Source organism: Symphalangus syndactylus, chromosome 22 (assembly GCF_028878055.3).
Source record: "Symphalangus syndactylus isolate Jambi chromosome 22, NHGRI_mSymSyn1-v2.1_pri, whole genome shotgun sequence".
In the NCBI taxonomy this organism is placed as follows: Eukaryota; Metazoa; Chordata; class Mammalia; order Primates; family Hylobatidae; genus Symphalangus; species Symphalangus syndactylus.
The window spans coordinates 18,028,995-18,043,178 of record NC_072444.2 but is presented as its reverse complement, the minus strand read 5'-3'; the positions used below and the strand labels follow the sequence as shown (position 1 = coordinate 18,043,178).

Below are 14,184 nucleotides of genomic sequence, written 5' to 3'. Positions count from 1 at the left end.
CGTGCCTTCTCAAACACATCTCTTTTGTGGCCATTGTCAGTATCTAGAATAATGACTATAGAACCTCTCTTACAATTACTTTGACTCAGAATAACATTCAGTTTATATGGAAACCTTCAATGTTACAGGGTCTTAGAGATCATCTGAACTTTTTTTTTCCACAGATGAGAGAACAGACACAGAAATTCTCATTTTCGGCCGGGTGTGGTGTCTTAGGCCTGTAATCCCAACACTTTGGGAGGTTGAGGCGGGCGGATCACGAGGTCACAAGATCGAGACTATCCTGGCTAACACAGTGAAACCCCTTTTCTACTAAAAATACAAAAAATTAGCCAGGCGTGGTGGCATGTGCCTTTAGTCTCAGCTACTCAGGAGGCTGAGGCAGGAGAATCGCTTGAACCCAGGAGGTAGAGGTTGCAATGAGCCGAGATTGCGCCACTGCCTGGGCGACAGAGCAAGACTCAAGTCTCAAAAAAAAAAAAAAAAAAAAAAATTATTTTCTTTTCATAAAATAGTACCTCACATGTATGTAGAACTTCCTGGTTTCTAGTGTGCTCTAAAACTTTTCTTATTCTCTCTCCTTTTAGTCTCACACTACCCTGGTAGGTGGTCAAGGCAGTGTTATTATTCCTATTTTACAGACAAGGAAATACTCTCTGGTTAGAGGCTTGAGCTCTATCCCAGTTCTTGAGACCCTAATCCCAGTGTAGTTTGTCACTAGCCCAGCTGTTATTTTTTTTTTGAGATGGAGTCTCCCTCTGTCACCCAGGCTGGGGTGCAATGGCATGCTCTTGGCTCACTGCAACCTCCACCTCCCAGGTTCAAGCAATTCTCCTGCCTTGGCCTCCTGAGTAACTGGGATTATAGGCACCCGCCACCAGGCCTGGCTAATTTTTGTATTTTTAGTGGAGTCAGGGTTTCACCATGTTGGCCAGGCTGGTCTTGAAATCCTGACCTCAAGTGATCCACCTGCCTCAGTCTCACAAAGCGTTGGGATTACAGGCATGAGTCACCACGTCCAGCCTCAGCTGTTATTCTTGAACCCTACTTACTGAAAGGTATTTTATTTCACTTGCAAATTCAGTTCAGAGTCACTGGGTTGGAATGGTTTCTATGCTGGGTCCTGAGACCTAGGAATATGGGTATTCCTTGCTCATTAGAGATAATTTGCTCTGTGAAATCTTGAAGTTTCTTTACTTTCCTGCCTTCATCATGCTCAAAATACTCAGCATCTCAATGCCACCCAGTTCCAGAGCAACCAGTCCCCGCCTTGTATTTCTTCCCATCTTTCAGTTGCGTGCCCAGAAGGATAGCTGCTTCACAGAATGGGGACCTACTTATAACATTCTATACACACTCAGCGTGACATGGGGGAATACAGTACTCACCTTCCTTGTTTCACTAGGTAATTGTTGCCCATTAAAATATCTGTTACATCAGTGAGGGTCAAACTGCCAATCTCTATTATTAGGAAGAAAACATATTCCATCCAGTCTCTTTTTAAGTTTTCTTCATTGCGTATTTACAAAATACTTTTCTGGTGTTCTGTGGGGTTGCATACATGTACACCTAGGAAAGCAGGATGTCAGTGTGTACAAGAGTCCTGACAATGGATCCTTTCTTTACCCAGATGGTTTTTGAGCAGTGGTCATTGGGAGACCCTCTGGCCTCTGTACTTGGTTCAGATGCAGACCAGTGGGTGCTCATTTTCTCATTCTTGGCTTATGTTTGGTGCATTTAAGGGCAGTTTGAAGGTTATAACAGAGCTTACCTTTCAGTGGAACCATAGTTCTCAAAACAGATTAAGAAGTGCCAGGTCATTTCCTCTACTTCCTTCCAGATGGGGAAAGTATAAGAGCATCCCTTTAATTCTTTCCTTTATTCTTTAGATCCCATTTACTGCTACATCCTGGTGAAATCATTCATTTTCCCTCTGTCTCAGAATCAGGTGAATAAGATTTTTGCCGGGATGGGTGAGCCATCTCTGGACTAATAGCTGGATTAAGATATTTCCATATCAATTCTGCGTAGACTCTGTTCTTGGGAGAAGAGGTACAGAGCAAATATTTTAAGTATGTGCTTAGACAAAAAAGCATTCGGGAATCTCTGGTTTATGGGAGTAAATGATCTATTCTTGAGAAAAAAAATCTTTGGGAGATTATTTTGACCTATTTGTGTCTCTTTCCCTGAATTAAATAAGAATAATACTGAGACTGGCTTCCAGATTTTTTAAGTGATCATTTATCTTTGAGTGGTGGCAATACAGGTGATTAAAAAAAAAATCAAATAAAAAAATATGGGAAATGTCGGCCAGGCGCGGTGGTTCACGCCTGTAATCTCAGCACTTTGGGAGGCCGAGGCAGGCAGACCCCCTGAGATCAGGAGTTTGACACCAGCCTGACCAATATGGTGAGAGAACAGACTCACAGCAATTCTCATTTTCGCCTGGGTACGGTGGCTCTACTAACCCTGTCTCTACTAAAAATACAAAAATTAGCTGGGTGTGGGGGCAGGTGCCTACGGTCCCAGCTACTCGGGAGGCTGAGGCAGGAGAATCCCTTGAGCCCAGGAGGCGGAGACTGCAGTGAGCCTAGATCACGCCACTGCACTCCAGCTTGGGTGACAGAGTGAGCCTCCATCTTGAAAAACAAAACAAAAAATAGGGAATATTTCACGAATTTGCACGTCATCTTTGCACAGGGGCCATGCCAACCTTTTCTGTATTCTAATTTTAGATATGTGCTGCTGAAGCGAGCATAGGTGATTTTTTAAAATTAATTTTTATATTAAATTAAATTTATTTATTTATTTGAGACAGGCTCTCACTCTGTCGCCCAGGCTGGAGTGCAGTGTCGTGATCTTGGCTCACTGCACCCTGGACCTCCCGGGCTCAAGCCATTCTCCTACCTTAGCCTCCTGAATAGCTGGGACTATAAGCGTTCGCCACCACGCCCAGCTAATTTTTGTATTTTTTTGTAGAGACTGGGTTTCGCCATGTTGCCGAGGCTAGTCTTGAACCCTGAGCTCAAGCAATCAGCCTGCCTTGGCCTCCCAAAGTGCTAGGATTTCAGGCGTAAGCCACTGCACCCAGCCTATTTTATTTTTATTTTTTTGTCCCTGTTATGGAGACAGGTGATTTTTTTTTTTTTTTTTTTTTGAGACAGAGTGTGCCACCATGCGTGGCTAATTTTTGTGTTTTTAGTAGAGATGCGGTTTCACCATGTTGGCCAGGCTGGTCTTGAACTCCTGACCTCAGGTGATCTGCCCGTCTCGGCCTCCCAAAGTGCTGGGATTACAGAGGTGAGACACTGCGCCTGGCCTCATTTCTTCTAGATATACCTAGGGAGTGAAATTTCTGGGTCATATAAATACTTAATCTTTTGAAAAACTGCCAGAATGTTTTCCAAAATGGTTGCACTGTTTTACAGTCTCAATGGCAGAGTCCTAAGTCTCCAATTTCTCCAAACCCTCAACACTTGTTATTTTCTGTATTTTATTGACTCTGATGATCCTAGTGCTTAGATTTGAAGGGGTTTTGATTTGCTTTTCCCTGATAAGTACTGATTTTGAGCCGCTTTCCATGTCGTTACTGACCACCTATAACCTCTGGAAAAAGGTCTATTCCAATAATTTGCCCATTGTTTAATTGGGATTTTTTTTTTTTTTTTTTTGAGGCAGGGTCTTGCTCGGTTGCCCAGGCTGGAGTGCAATGGTCTGATCTTGGCTCACTGCAGCCTCTAACTCCTGGGCCCAAGAGATCCTCCCACCTCTGCCTCTCGATTGGCTGGGACCACAGGTGCCCGCCACCATACCCGACTAATTATTTTGGTATTTTTTATAGAGACAGGGTTTTGCCATGTTGCCCAAGCTGGTCTTGAACTCCTGGGCTTAAGTGATCCGTCCGCCTGGCCTCCCAAAGTGCTGGGATTACAGGCGTGAGCCAGTGCACCCAGGTGGGTTTTCTTTTATTAAGCTGTAAGAGTCCTGTATCTATTCTAGCTACAAGATCCTTAACAGATATGTGATTTGCAAAATACTATCCCATTCTGTGGGTTGTCTTTTCACTTTCTTGATAGTGTTCCCTGAAGCACAAACACTTTAAACTTTGATGGCATTGACTTTTTCTTTTGCCACGTGTGCTTTTGGTGTCAACATCTAAGAAACTGCTGCCTAATCCAAAGTCACACTTAAGTATTTTCTTCTAAGAGTTTTATAGTTTACCTTATACATTTAGATGGTGATTCATTTGAGTTAATTTTTTGTTTATGGTATGGGGAAGGGGTCCAACTTCACTCTTTCACAGGAGGACATCTGGATGTTAGTGAAGATGATTCTTTTCCCTATTGAACAGTTCCTATTGAGTTGTCACTCAACTCTAAAATCAGTATTTATTTCTGGACTCTCAGTTCTGTTCAGTTGCTCTATTCTTATACCAGAACCATTGTCTTTATTATTGTAGCTTTGTAGTAAGTTTTGAAATCAGAAAGTGTGAGTCCTCCAACTATGTGTTTTTCAAGACTGTTTTGGTTCTCCCGGGTCCCTTGAATTTCCATATGAGCTTTAGTCATATGTCAATTTCAGTATTAAGAAAAAGTCAGCTGGGAGTAACAGGAATTATATCAAATCTTTTGATCAATAAGAAGGATTTTTTTTTTTTTTTTTTGAGATGGGGTCTGACTGTGTCACCCAGGCTAGAGTGTAATGGCATGATAGCCCACTGCAACCTCTGTTTCCGGGGCCCAGGCGATCCTCCCACCTCAGCCTCCAGAGTAGCTGGGACCACAGGTATGTGCCACCACACGCAGATTAATTTTTTGTATTTTTGGTAGAGACGGGGTTTCACCATGTTGCCCAGGCTGGTCTCAAACTCTTGAGCTCAAGTGATCTGCCTGCCTTGGGCTCTCAACGTGCTGGGATTACAGCCACAAGCCACTGTGCCAGCCTTGGATTTTACCTTTTCAAGCAACTTATTAGTGTGGTTTGTTGTGCAAAGATAACTGATACACCCCTCCACATGGGTGAGCATCTGTTTTGTTATGGGTAAAGAGAAAAGATGGTGACAACATAGGGAGATCTCTGCTCCACAAAAAAAAAATAAAAATGAAAACTTCTTGGGAGGCTGAGGTGGGAGGATCCCTTGAGCCCCAGAGGTCAAAATTGCCGTGAGCAGTGATCATGCTACTGTACTCTAGTCTAGGTGACAGAGCGAGAGCCTGTCTCAAGAACAAATAATAAATATAAATGAAACAGTAAATTTCCAGGTTGGGCCTCTTTCATCGCTTCAAGAAGCTGCTCCAAGTGCTGCCCGCTGCCCTGCCCATGGCTGGAGGGATTTTGCTGCACTGGGAATGCTGCAGGTTCAGCAACCACTGAACCGAGGATTCTTCTTCTCAGCCTTGGTGCCTCCTGTTTGGAGTAGGGGTTTCCAAGGGAAATGAGGACCTTGGTTGCCTATGTCCCCTATGTTCCCATGCCAAATAGGCCCAGAGCCAAGGCTGAGAACCTTATGGGTGAAAAGACAAGAGGCTTTAGTTAAGACAAGAGGAGGCTAAGATTGAGAGCTTCAAGATGTTCCACAGATCCTGGGAAGTGTTCTTCTTCTTGGTAGTGACTCTAATGGTAGTTTCTTTGTCCCAGTTGTTTCATTCCTAAGAATGTATTGAGGCAATTCTGAATTAGAGAAAATGTACTGCAGGTGTATGACCCTCTTTTCTATTGTGTGTAGAAGAGTGAGAGGCACCTCAATGTTGAGAGGTCAGGTGGGTATTCAGACCAGGAGCCCGAGGAGACCCTGGGAGGGCAGTGTGCTTCTGAGACCCTCCTACTACCTCTGCCCTCTGAAGACTCCAGCCCATGGTTCTGCCCTTTCTCAGTCCCCAGGTAGGATTGGAAACAAGGTGTCAACAGCAGAGAAAACAAGTTTTTGGGGTTCACTCAAGACCTGGGCTACAGCCAGGTCAAGTGCCTGCTTTATTCAACAGTAAGTGCTCAAGTGGGACTCACCCCCACCTTTCACAGTGTAAAGTGAACAGGGAGCAAGGCAGGAAGCTAGAAAAATAATGCATGGATCTAGACAATTCAGAAAGACCCTTCTAAGTCAGCTTAAGGCCAAGACTGGTCAGCGTGAGAGAACAAAAGAGGTGACAGAAAAGCCTTGGGCAGCCTGAGCCACGATGGGCCTAGCGGAAGTAGTTGGGACATTCGTGAGCAACCAAATGCCAGGCTTGATTAAAGGCATCCACGACAGCTGGCTCCAGAGGCCCGTCCTCCATTGCTGCCAAGTTCTGCTCCAGCTGCTCCAGGCTGGACATGCCCAGGATGACCGCATCCCCATGGGCACCCTGCAAGGGAGACGGCCAGACTTCAACCCTCTTCTGCTGCACAGCGACTTCACTCGCAGCCCTCCCAGCCACTTCCCTGCTGAGATTTGGGGTCTTTGTTTATATTTATATCCTGTATGTCCAGAAAGGACTTAAGGTGCCTTGGATAGCTGTACCCATGTGACTTGAAATCTGTATCCTTTCCCCTACTGCCACACGACGCTTCCAGACAGACCTACATTCACAGCCCAGTTCTGCCCCCCAGCAGCTGTGTAAAAATGGCTAAGTTGGCTGGGCACAGTGGCTCATGCCTGTAATCCCAGCACTTTGGGAGGTCGAGGTGGGAAGAACACTCGAGCCAAAGTGTTCAAGACCAGCCTGAGCAACATAGAGAGACTCTGTCTCTACAAAAAACAACAAAACAAAATTAGCCAGGGGTGATGGTGCGTGCCTTGTCCCAGCTACTAGGGAGGCTGAGGCAGAAGGATCACTTGAGCCCAGGAGGTTGCGGTTGCAGTGAGCTATGAGTGCGCTGCTGTTCTACAGCCTGGATGACAGAGTGAGACTCTGTCTCAAAAAAATAAAAAAGCAGGCTATGTTATTAAGCTTGTTTTGACATTCAATCCTTTTTTTTTTTTCAAACAAAAATATTTTTCCTTGTGTTTTGTACACAAAAGGGGGTGGGAGGTAGTGCGGTGTGGTGGTGGCGGCAGAAAAATATGGAACGCTTCACAAATTTGTGTGTCATCCTTGCGCAGGGGCCATGCTAATCTTCTCTGTATCATTCCAGTTTTAGTGTATGTGCAGTCGATGCGGGCAAGACATTCAATCTTTTTCTCTATTTTCAGCATTGGAATGAGAAAACTTATGTAAAACACAGCTCCCACATACTGAACATCTACCGGATATATGCCAGACACTATGCAACATGGAAGGCTGAAGCTGGAGATAAGTTTGTTGCTGTTATTTTCATTGTTGTTTGCTTGTTTTTTTAGACAGGGTCTTGCTTTGTCACCCAGGCTAAAGTGCAGTGGTGTGATCTCAGCTCACTGCAGCCTTGACCTCCCAGGCTCAAGCCATCTTCCCATCCCAGCCTCCAGAGTAGCTGGGAACATAGGAGCAAGCCATCACACCTGGCTAATGTTTTTGATTTGTTGTAGAGATAGGGTCCCATTTTCTTGCCCGGCTAGACTCAAATGCTTAAGCTCAAGCAATCCTCCCATCTCGGCCTCCCAAAGTGCTGGATTACAGGTGTGGGCCATTGCCACCAGCCAGGAAATAAGTTTTAACCAGGAAGACATGAGGCATCAAGAGAGGGAAACCAAAAGGGTGAGATGGGTGGGTTTTAGTTAAACCTGTGTTAAAATGTCTGCCACTTCAATAGCTGGGTGAACCTCGGTTTCCTCATCAATAACACTGGGATAATCATACTCCATAAAGCCTAAGGAATAAGAAAATCCCTGTAATGAAGCCCTCACTACAAAGCCTCCACTGAGATACCATCAAAGACCAGTGGGAAGAGTGTTGATGAGAACTGGAAGAAAGAGAAATTTCAGAGGAACTGAGAAATCAAATGCTTTGGGCTTCACCTAAAGGTGATGCTGGTCACCCTGGAAGGGAAGAAGCTGAGCGCCCAGGGTCACTGGTTACCTGCAGCTGTGAGTGGTGGTACATCCACCGGAGGGCGGCTGAGGTCATGCTGGGGGCGCTGGCGCCATATGCGGCCTGCAAGGCCTTCTCCACCAACGCAATGGCCTCGAAGTGGTGCTCCTTCCAGAAGCTGTGCAGAGGGGACGGTAGCACAGGGGTCAGTACCATGGGGGTCACACTGGGAGCCACAACCAGCCATCCAGGACCGCTGCCCCACCCCACACCCTGCAGCCCTGAAGGGCGGGTGTCCTCTCTAGTCATAGGTCTCCCACTTTGCTGGGCATCAGAACCACCCAGGATGCTGGGCCCCTTAGCGGAGACCTCAACGAATCTTTATTCCTGAGGACTCAGTGGCCCGCTCTGATTTTCCCCAGGGACATGAAGGCTGCTCAGATGGGGCAGGATTCCCTCCTGGGCTCTCTTTTTCCTTTTTGACACATGGTCTTACTCTGTTGCCTACACTGGAGTGCAGTGGCATGATTATGGCTCACTGCAGCCTCAATCTCTTAGGCTCAAGTAATCCTCCTGCCTCAGCCTCCCAAGTAGCTGGGCTACAGACAGGTGTGCACCACCACACCTGATCACTTTTTTGCATTTTTTTTTTTTTGTAGAGACCATGTTGCCCAGGCTGGTCTTGAACTCATGAGCTCAAGTAATCCTCCCACTTCGGTGTCCCAAAGTGCTGGGATTACAGGTGTGAGCCACCATGCCTGGCCCATCCTGGGCTTGCTTTTTCCTTCCCAGCAGGTGATTGCTCTGGAAAGAGCTACGACTTCAAGACCCCAACATCCAGGGATCCTCATTTCCCCCCAGAGGTCCCAAGACAACAAGAAAACCCACAGAGGGCTTGGGAATTCCCGAAGGAATGCAGGGGAGGAGATGCAAACAGCAAAGGAAGGTCTTACCTCAGGAACAGCCCAGTACTTAATTCCACATAGAGTTGACCCCACCCCAGCCATCCTCACCAAGCCCACCCCCAGCTCACCGATTCCTGTAGGTCTCAGCCCAGCTATTCCCAAAGAAGCGGCCCATAGGCTGTTTCCCGTCCTTGTCCTCATACTTGTACTTGCCAGTCAGCAGGCCCCCTGCGGGAAGGCAGCAATCAGCCCCCGGGCCCCGAGTGCCCCAGAAGCTGCCATATCCCTCAGGGCTCTGGTCTAGGGGAGGGGCAGGGACCCAGGAGGGGCTGAAGAACACAGCCCAGCCTCTTGTCAAACCCTCCCTGCTTCGTAAATTCTGGGCTGGGCATCTGTGGGTCGGGAATAGGCTAAGACGGTCAGGAATGCTCCACGTACCAGCCAGAGGGTTGTAGGCATAGAACCTCAGTCCAAAGTGCCTGAGGCAGGGGAAGAGCTCCGTTTCCACCTGCCGGGTGGTGGCGTTGTACATGCCCTGCAGGGAGAGGGACCCCGGGGACAGGGTGGACATGTCAAGAGAAGGAACTGTTGCCTTCCACTTTTAAAACTCTAAAGCAACACCAGCCCAGGACTTCAGCAATATTCTAACATCACTACTGTTAGTAGGGGATGGAGGGAGGGTGTTGGGCCCAAGGACAGAAAACTGAAGTGGAATGGTATCTTTCCACAAATATCTGGTGTATGAACTCCATGCTGGACACTGGTTACAACCACAAGCAGGTGTCACAAAATCCCTGCCTCCAGGAGATGTTTACTCAAGTTTAAAAAAATAGACAGGAAGGCAGTTAATTACAATAAAGTTAGGTTCTACGATCAAACAAGGAGCTGGAAAGTACGCGCTGAATGTATGAAGATGAGGTTTGGAGACTGGAGACTCCTGTGGGGCTGCCTAGAAAGGCTTCCAGAGGAGGAGACCTCTATGTAAGGCCCGAGTGCTTCTCCCAGGGAGGAGGGCAGGGGAAATGTGTTCCAGGCTGAAGTATGAAAGGAGGTGGGGAAGGAAGGGTCCAAGGTGCACAGTCAGGCAGGAAGCAGATGCCCAGTGGCCAGGCTGAGGAGCTTGAATGGCATCCTGAGGGTACATGGGAGCCATCTGCAGGCTTTCAGCAGGGGAGTGGCTGCTATGCAGAGGGCACAGGGGGCAGCTGGGGGCAAAGAGAGCCCAGGATGAGCAGGAGTCCTGGAGACCTTGGCCTCTGCAGCCCCGGCCCTCACCTGGTACACGGTGGGCAGGATCCAGCCATTGCTCTTGCAGAGGGTACAGATCTCGGCCACTTCCCAGCTAGCATAGTTGGAGAGGCCAAGCTCCATGAACTTGCCCTGCACAGGTGAGGCTCCAGTCAGAACGCAGTGCAGCCCAGACCAGGAAGGGGAGGCCAGGGTGGGGCCCCGGGGAATGGGGCTGTTCCCTGCCCCACCCTGGGACTGCCCTGGTGTCTCTGCTCTCATGAGTAGGATCAGGATAAAGAAAGGAGCAGGAGCCCACCTTTGGAGCTCAGAGGGCCCCCTCACCTCCTGGTGCAGCTGGTGGCAGGCACGCAGCGTCTCTTCCACTGGGGTGCCGTGGTCAGGTGCGTGTAGGTAGAAGAGGTCCACTTGGGGACACTGCAGCCTCTTCAATGACGTCTCCAGCTGGGACCGGACACTGTCAGGCTTCAGTGATTTTCCATCCCAAGGGTTGGCCTTGGTGGCAATTTTCACTTGGAGAGAGAATGGAATGGTTAAGTGACCTATTAGAGCCATTTGTTAACCCTGTAACCCTAGCTAAATTACTAATATTCTCTTGGCCTCAATTGTATGATCTGTAAAATGGCGTTATAATAATCAAACTGTCCTCATTGGGAGGTCCTGGGGGTTAAATAATGTCATATATGTGAGTTCTCAATGTTCACCTATTATAATAACTATGACTAGTCACCAACCTGCTGGCTGTGCCAGGCCTTGCACTGAGACTGAGTATGCAGAGATGAACTGAACACAATGGATCTCTGCTCTTCTGGAGCCCTAGAGGATGATGGTACAATATGGTAAGCACAGGAGGGAAAGGCACACGGTGCCAAGGAGCCCAGATGAGATGCATGAAGCCAACTTGGAGACTCCAGGGAAGGCTTTCTCTAGGGGATCACCCCCAGAGTCCCAGCCAACAAGGAAGAGCAGGAAGTACATTCCAGAGCATGGGAACCCATGCAAAGTCAAAGAGGCAAAAAAACAGTATGTGAGGCTCCAAACCTTCAAGTCTAAGTTATAAGAGCATAAATTCCGGAGCAAGTAGCAGTGGGACATAGGACAAGAGACAGGAACAGACCTCATCCCAAAAGTTGTTAAATACCATCCCACTGAATCTGAACTGGATCATTCCAGATTTTGTCAGGGTGTGAATCGGTCACCTGTGTTCACGCTTGGCTACAGTATAGAGAAAGGAGTCAAGGGGGCAGGCCTGGAAGAATTTAGGAAAGCAAAGCAGCCACATGAATGTGGCCCAGTGGTAGAGATCAATTTGAGAGCTTAGAAGGCAAACTGAGCAGAATGTAATTATAATTCTCCCCTCCCCTTCCCGACTCACAGAAGCATGAGCATACATCCAAACACTGTAGGGACACATCGCTATGACAACAGTGTTCTGCATCCAAGCAGCTTGGAAATGAGTTAATTTTGCACTATTCTTTCCCCTATAAAGAACCCAGCTATTGGTCCAGATGTAGTGGCTCAAGTCTGTAAACCTAGTTTGGGAGTACTTTGGGAGGCTGAGTAGGGAGAATTACTTGAGCCCAAGAGTTTGAGATAATCCTGGACAATATAGCAAGACCCTCCCTCTACAAAAATAAAAATTGAAAAAGAACCCCAGCTGGGCCAGGAAAGGTAGCTCATGCCTGTAATCCCAGCACTTTGGGAGGCTGAGGTGGGTGGATCACCTGAGGTCAGCAGTTCAAGACCAGCCTGGCCAACATGGTGAAACCCTGTCTCTACTAAAAATACAAAAATTAGCCACGTGTGGTGGCACGTGCCTGTAACCCCAGCTACTTGGGAGGCTGAGGCAGGAGAATCACTTGAACCTGGGAGGCGGAAGTTGCAGTCTGAGTCCAAAGTGTGCCATTGCACTCCAGCCTGGGCGACAGAGTGAGACTCTGTCAAAAAACAAAAAACAAAAAAAAGAACCCCAGCTGTCTGGATTGGTGGGTGGATGGATTCTGCACTTTCGTACTTAGCAAAGTCAGCTCAGTAGCTCAGAGGGGTGTCATGAGATCAGTTGGGATATGGGAGAGAACAAGTTCCACAGTTTCTCATCTAGATTTTCTCCATTTCCCCACAACGCCCCAGGCATTCCTGGCATGAACTTTGCCTCAGGCCTGGCCTGAGGACTTTGGTCCAGTGAGCTCCTGGCCTCAAAGATGGAAGCAGGGAAGGGTTGGAGAAGAAAAACCAACTCAGGAACAAAATCTTCATTATTAATAGTAGGTAACCTGGCCAGGCGTGGTGGCTCACACCTATAATCCCAGCACTTTGGGAGGCTGAAGTGGGCAGATCACTTGAGGTCAGGAGTTGGAGACCAGCCTGGCCAATACGGTGAAACCCCATTTCTACTAAAAATACAAAAATTAGCTGGGCGTGGTGGTGTGCACCTGTAATCCCAGTTACTTGGGAGGCTGAGGCAGAGGTTGCAGTGAGCTGAGATGGTGCCATTGCACTCCACCCTGGGTGACAGAGCAAGATTCCGACTCAAATAATAATAAGAACAACAACAACATGCAGCCAGGTGAACTAGAAAGAGCGTGGGCCTGAGATTCACATTCGCCCTCTTTTCCCCCCTGACCCCCCACGTGCTATGACTCTAAGGAGGACCCAGAGAGAACCTCTCCTCAGGGGTGGAGAGCAAGAGCCTCGGCATAGCCCAGTGGGTGAAGCATGGTAAGGGTAACAGCCCACGTTCCCTGGGCCCTCACTGAGTGCCAGGCACCCTCCCAAGGGCTATCAAGGGCACCAGGCTCACGAGGGACAGTCCCCTCCATCCTCTGCTCAAGCCCCACCTGCCCATTGGCCTTGATTTCACACATCACGCACATTGCATTTCCAAACCAAGTCTTTGCACAGCCTCTAACACTCCTTTCTCTTGTTCTCCTCCAACCTACCATTGAGCCTTTAAGGCCGAGCTCCATCCAGCATTTGCTGAGCCTTCCCTAGTGCCTCTCCCTGGCCTGCAGCTCCCCAAAGTACTCTCTTCTGGGCTCTCCAGCAGTCATTACTTCAGTCTTCCTCATTAGACTCTGAACTCCCTGTGGAGGGCTGGAGTCACCTTCCCTCCTATGGCCCCATGTCAAAGCCTGGCATAGAGTGGATAGAAAGTCCCTACACCCTCACCCGTCCGCACTCCCTAACACTCCTACTCTCCCAGCCAGCCTTACGGCATCGCCACAGTTCTCCCTGAGAGAGGGAGAGGTACTGCCAGCTGCACAGGGCAAAGTCTAGTGGTTAAGAAAAGGCCAGGATGAGAAAAGGGTGCCTAGAGTGTGCATGGGTGATGATGGCAACGAAGGGGTAGAGAAAAGGGGGAGAGTCTGGGTGGGGACCGGTTGTGGGCACCTGGCAGGTTTGGAGGCGGGGGCATCAATGGAGGTGGTTAGTGATGGGCCAGACCAGGCTGAGGGGAGACTCTCGCGCTGCAACTCCCTGGGGAAGGAGAGTGGGGGAAAGGAGTCAGGACAAAGCACTGTCTAGTTGTCCTGAGGTTCCCAGAGCTGCGAGGTGGACCTGGGGTGGGGGGCGAGGGACGAAGCCGTCGGTGCTGCCCGCGGCCGGGCCCGAGCGGGGTGGTGCACGGCTGGGGACGGGCTCAGCTCTGCACGACGCAGGGGGAGGATCAGGGGCCACTGTTACCTCTACAGTCGCCGTGGCCCAGCCGGAGCCCCAGGCCGCCCAGGATGGTCTCGGACTGGCCGTCGCTGTACATGAAGGCCGTGTCCAGTTCGGTGTGGCCGCGCTCCAGAAAGGCGCGCACGGCCGCGGCGCTGGCGGGCGCGTCCATCCGGCGCCCCATCTCCATGGTGCCCAGCACCGAGGCGACCCGCGGTGGCGGTGGCCGGGACATGGCGAGCGCGCGGGCCTCGGGCAGCGGAGAGCGAAGCGCGCAGCGGACAACGGCGCGGGAGACTGCGCGTGACTCGGCGCTCAGCATAGCAGCGGCGCCTGCGCGTTGGGAGGTGGGGCCCACGCCGGGGCGGAGCGCGGAGGCAGCTGGGGGCGGGGACACCAGGTGCGGCCCTAGCGGGGCCTCCAGGCCCGGTTAGGCCAGCGCGCGGCGT

The 14,184-nt window shown here is 49.4% G+C and overlaps 2 protein-coding genes and 2 non-coding genes across 5 annotated transcripts in view; all 4 read right to left on the bottom strand.

Annotated features, from left to right (window-relative positions):
* Window positions 1-5,817, bottom strand: part of LOC129472544 (aflatoxin B1 aldehyde reductase member 3) — a 45,554-nt gene extending 39,737 nt beyond the window's left edge. Inside the window, exons 1-2 of the mRNA XM_055262290.1 lie at window positions 1,772-5,817; window positions 1,389-1,569 (exon numbers count right to left, since the gene is read on the bottom strand). The gene's annotated coding sequence lies outside the window, so the exon portion shown is untranslated. The remainder of the gene's footprint in view (window positions 1-1,388; window positions 1,570-1,771) is intronic.
* LOC129472833 (U6 spliceosomal RNA) lies at window positions 2,656-2,757 on the bottom strand. The gene has a single exon (XR_008654102.1). It is a non-coding gene; the product is annotated as a U6 spliceosomal RNA (small nuclear RNA).
* Window positions 5,818-5,920: 103 nt separating the features above from the next.
* On the bottom strand, window positions 5,921-14,183 carry AKR7A2 (aldo-keto reductase family 7 member A2). Of its 2 annotated transcripts, XM_055262315.2 has the most exons (7): window positions 13,760-14,101; window positions 10,400-10,587; window positions 10,103-10,207; window positions 9,266-9,362; window positions 8,956-9,055; window positions 7,971-8,100; window positions 5,921-6,341 (listed from the first exon to the last, which is right to left on the bottom strand). In XM_055262315.2, exons 1-7 carry the CDS (start codon window positions 14,055-14,057, stop codon window positions 6,180-6,182), a joined length of 1,080 nt encoding a protein of 359 aa, XP_055118290.1. In that variant the 5' UTR covers window positions 14,058-14,101; the 3' UTR covers window positions 5,921-6,179. The 2 variants fall into 2 exon arrangements, with proteins under 2 accessions (XP_055118290.1, XP_055118291.1); XM_055262316.2 differs by lacking the exon at window positions 10,103-10,207 and having other exon boundaries at window positions 13,760-14,183.
* Window positions 7,034-7,138, bottom strand: LOC129472809 (U6 spliceosomal RNA). The gene has a single exon (XR_008654080.1). It is a non-coding gene; the product is annotated as a U6 spliceosomal RNA (small nuclear RNA).
* Window position 14,184: the final 1 nt, after the last annotated feature.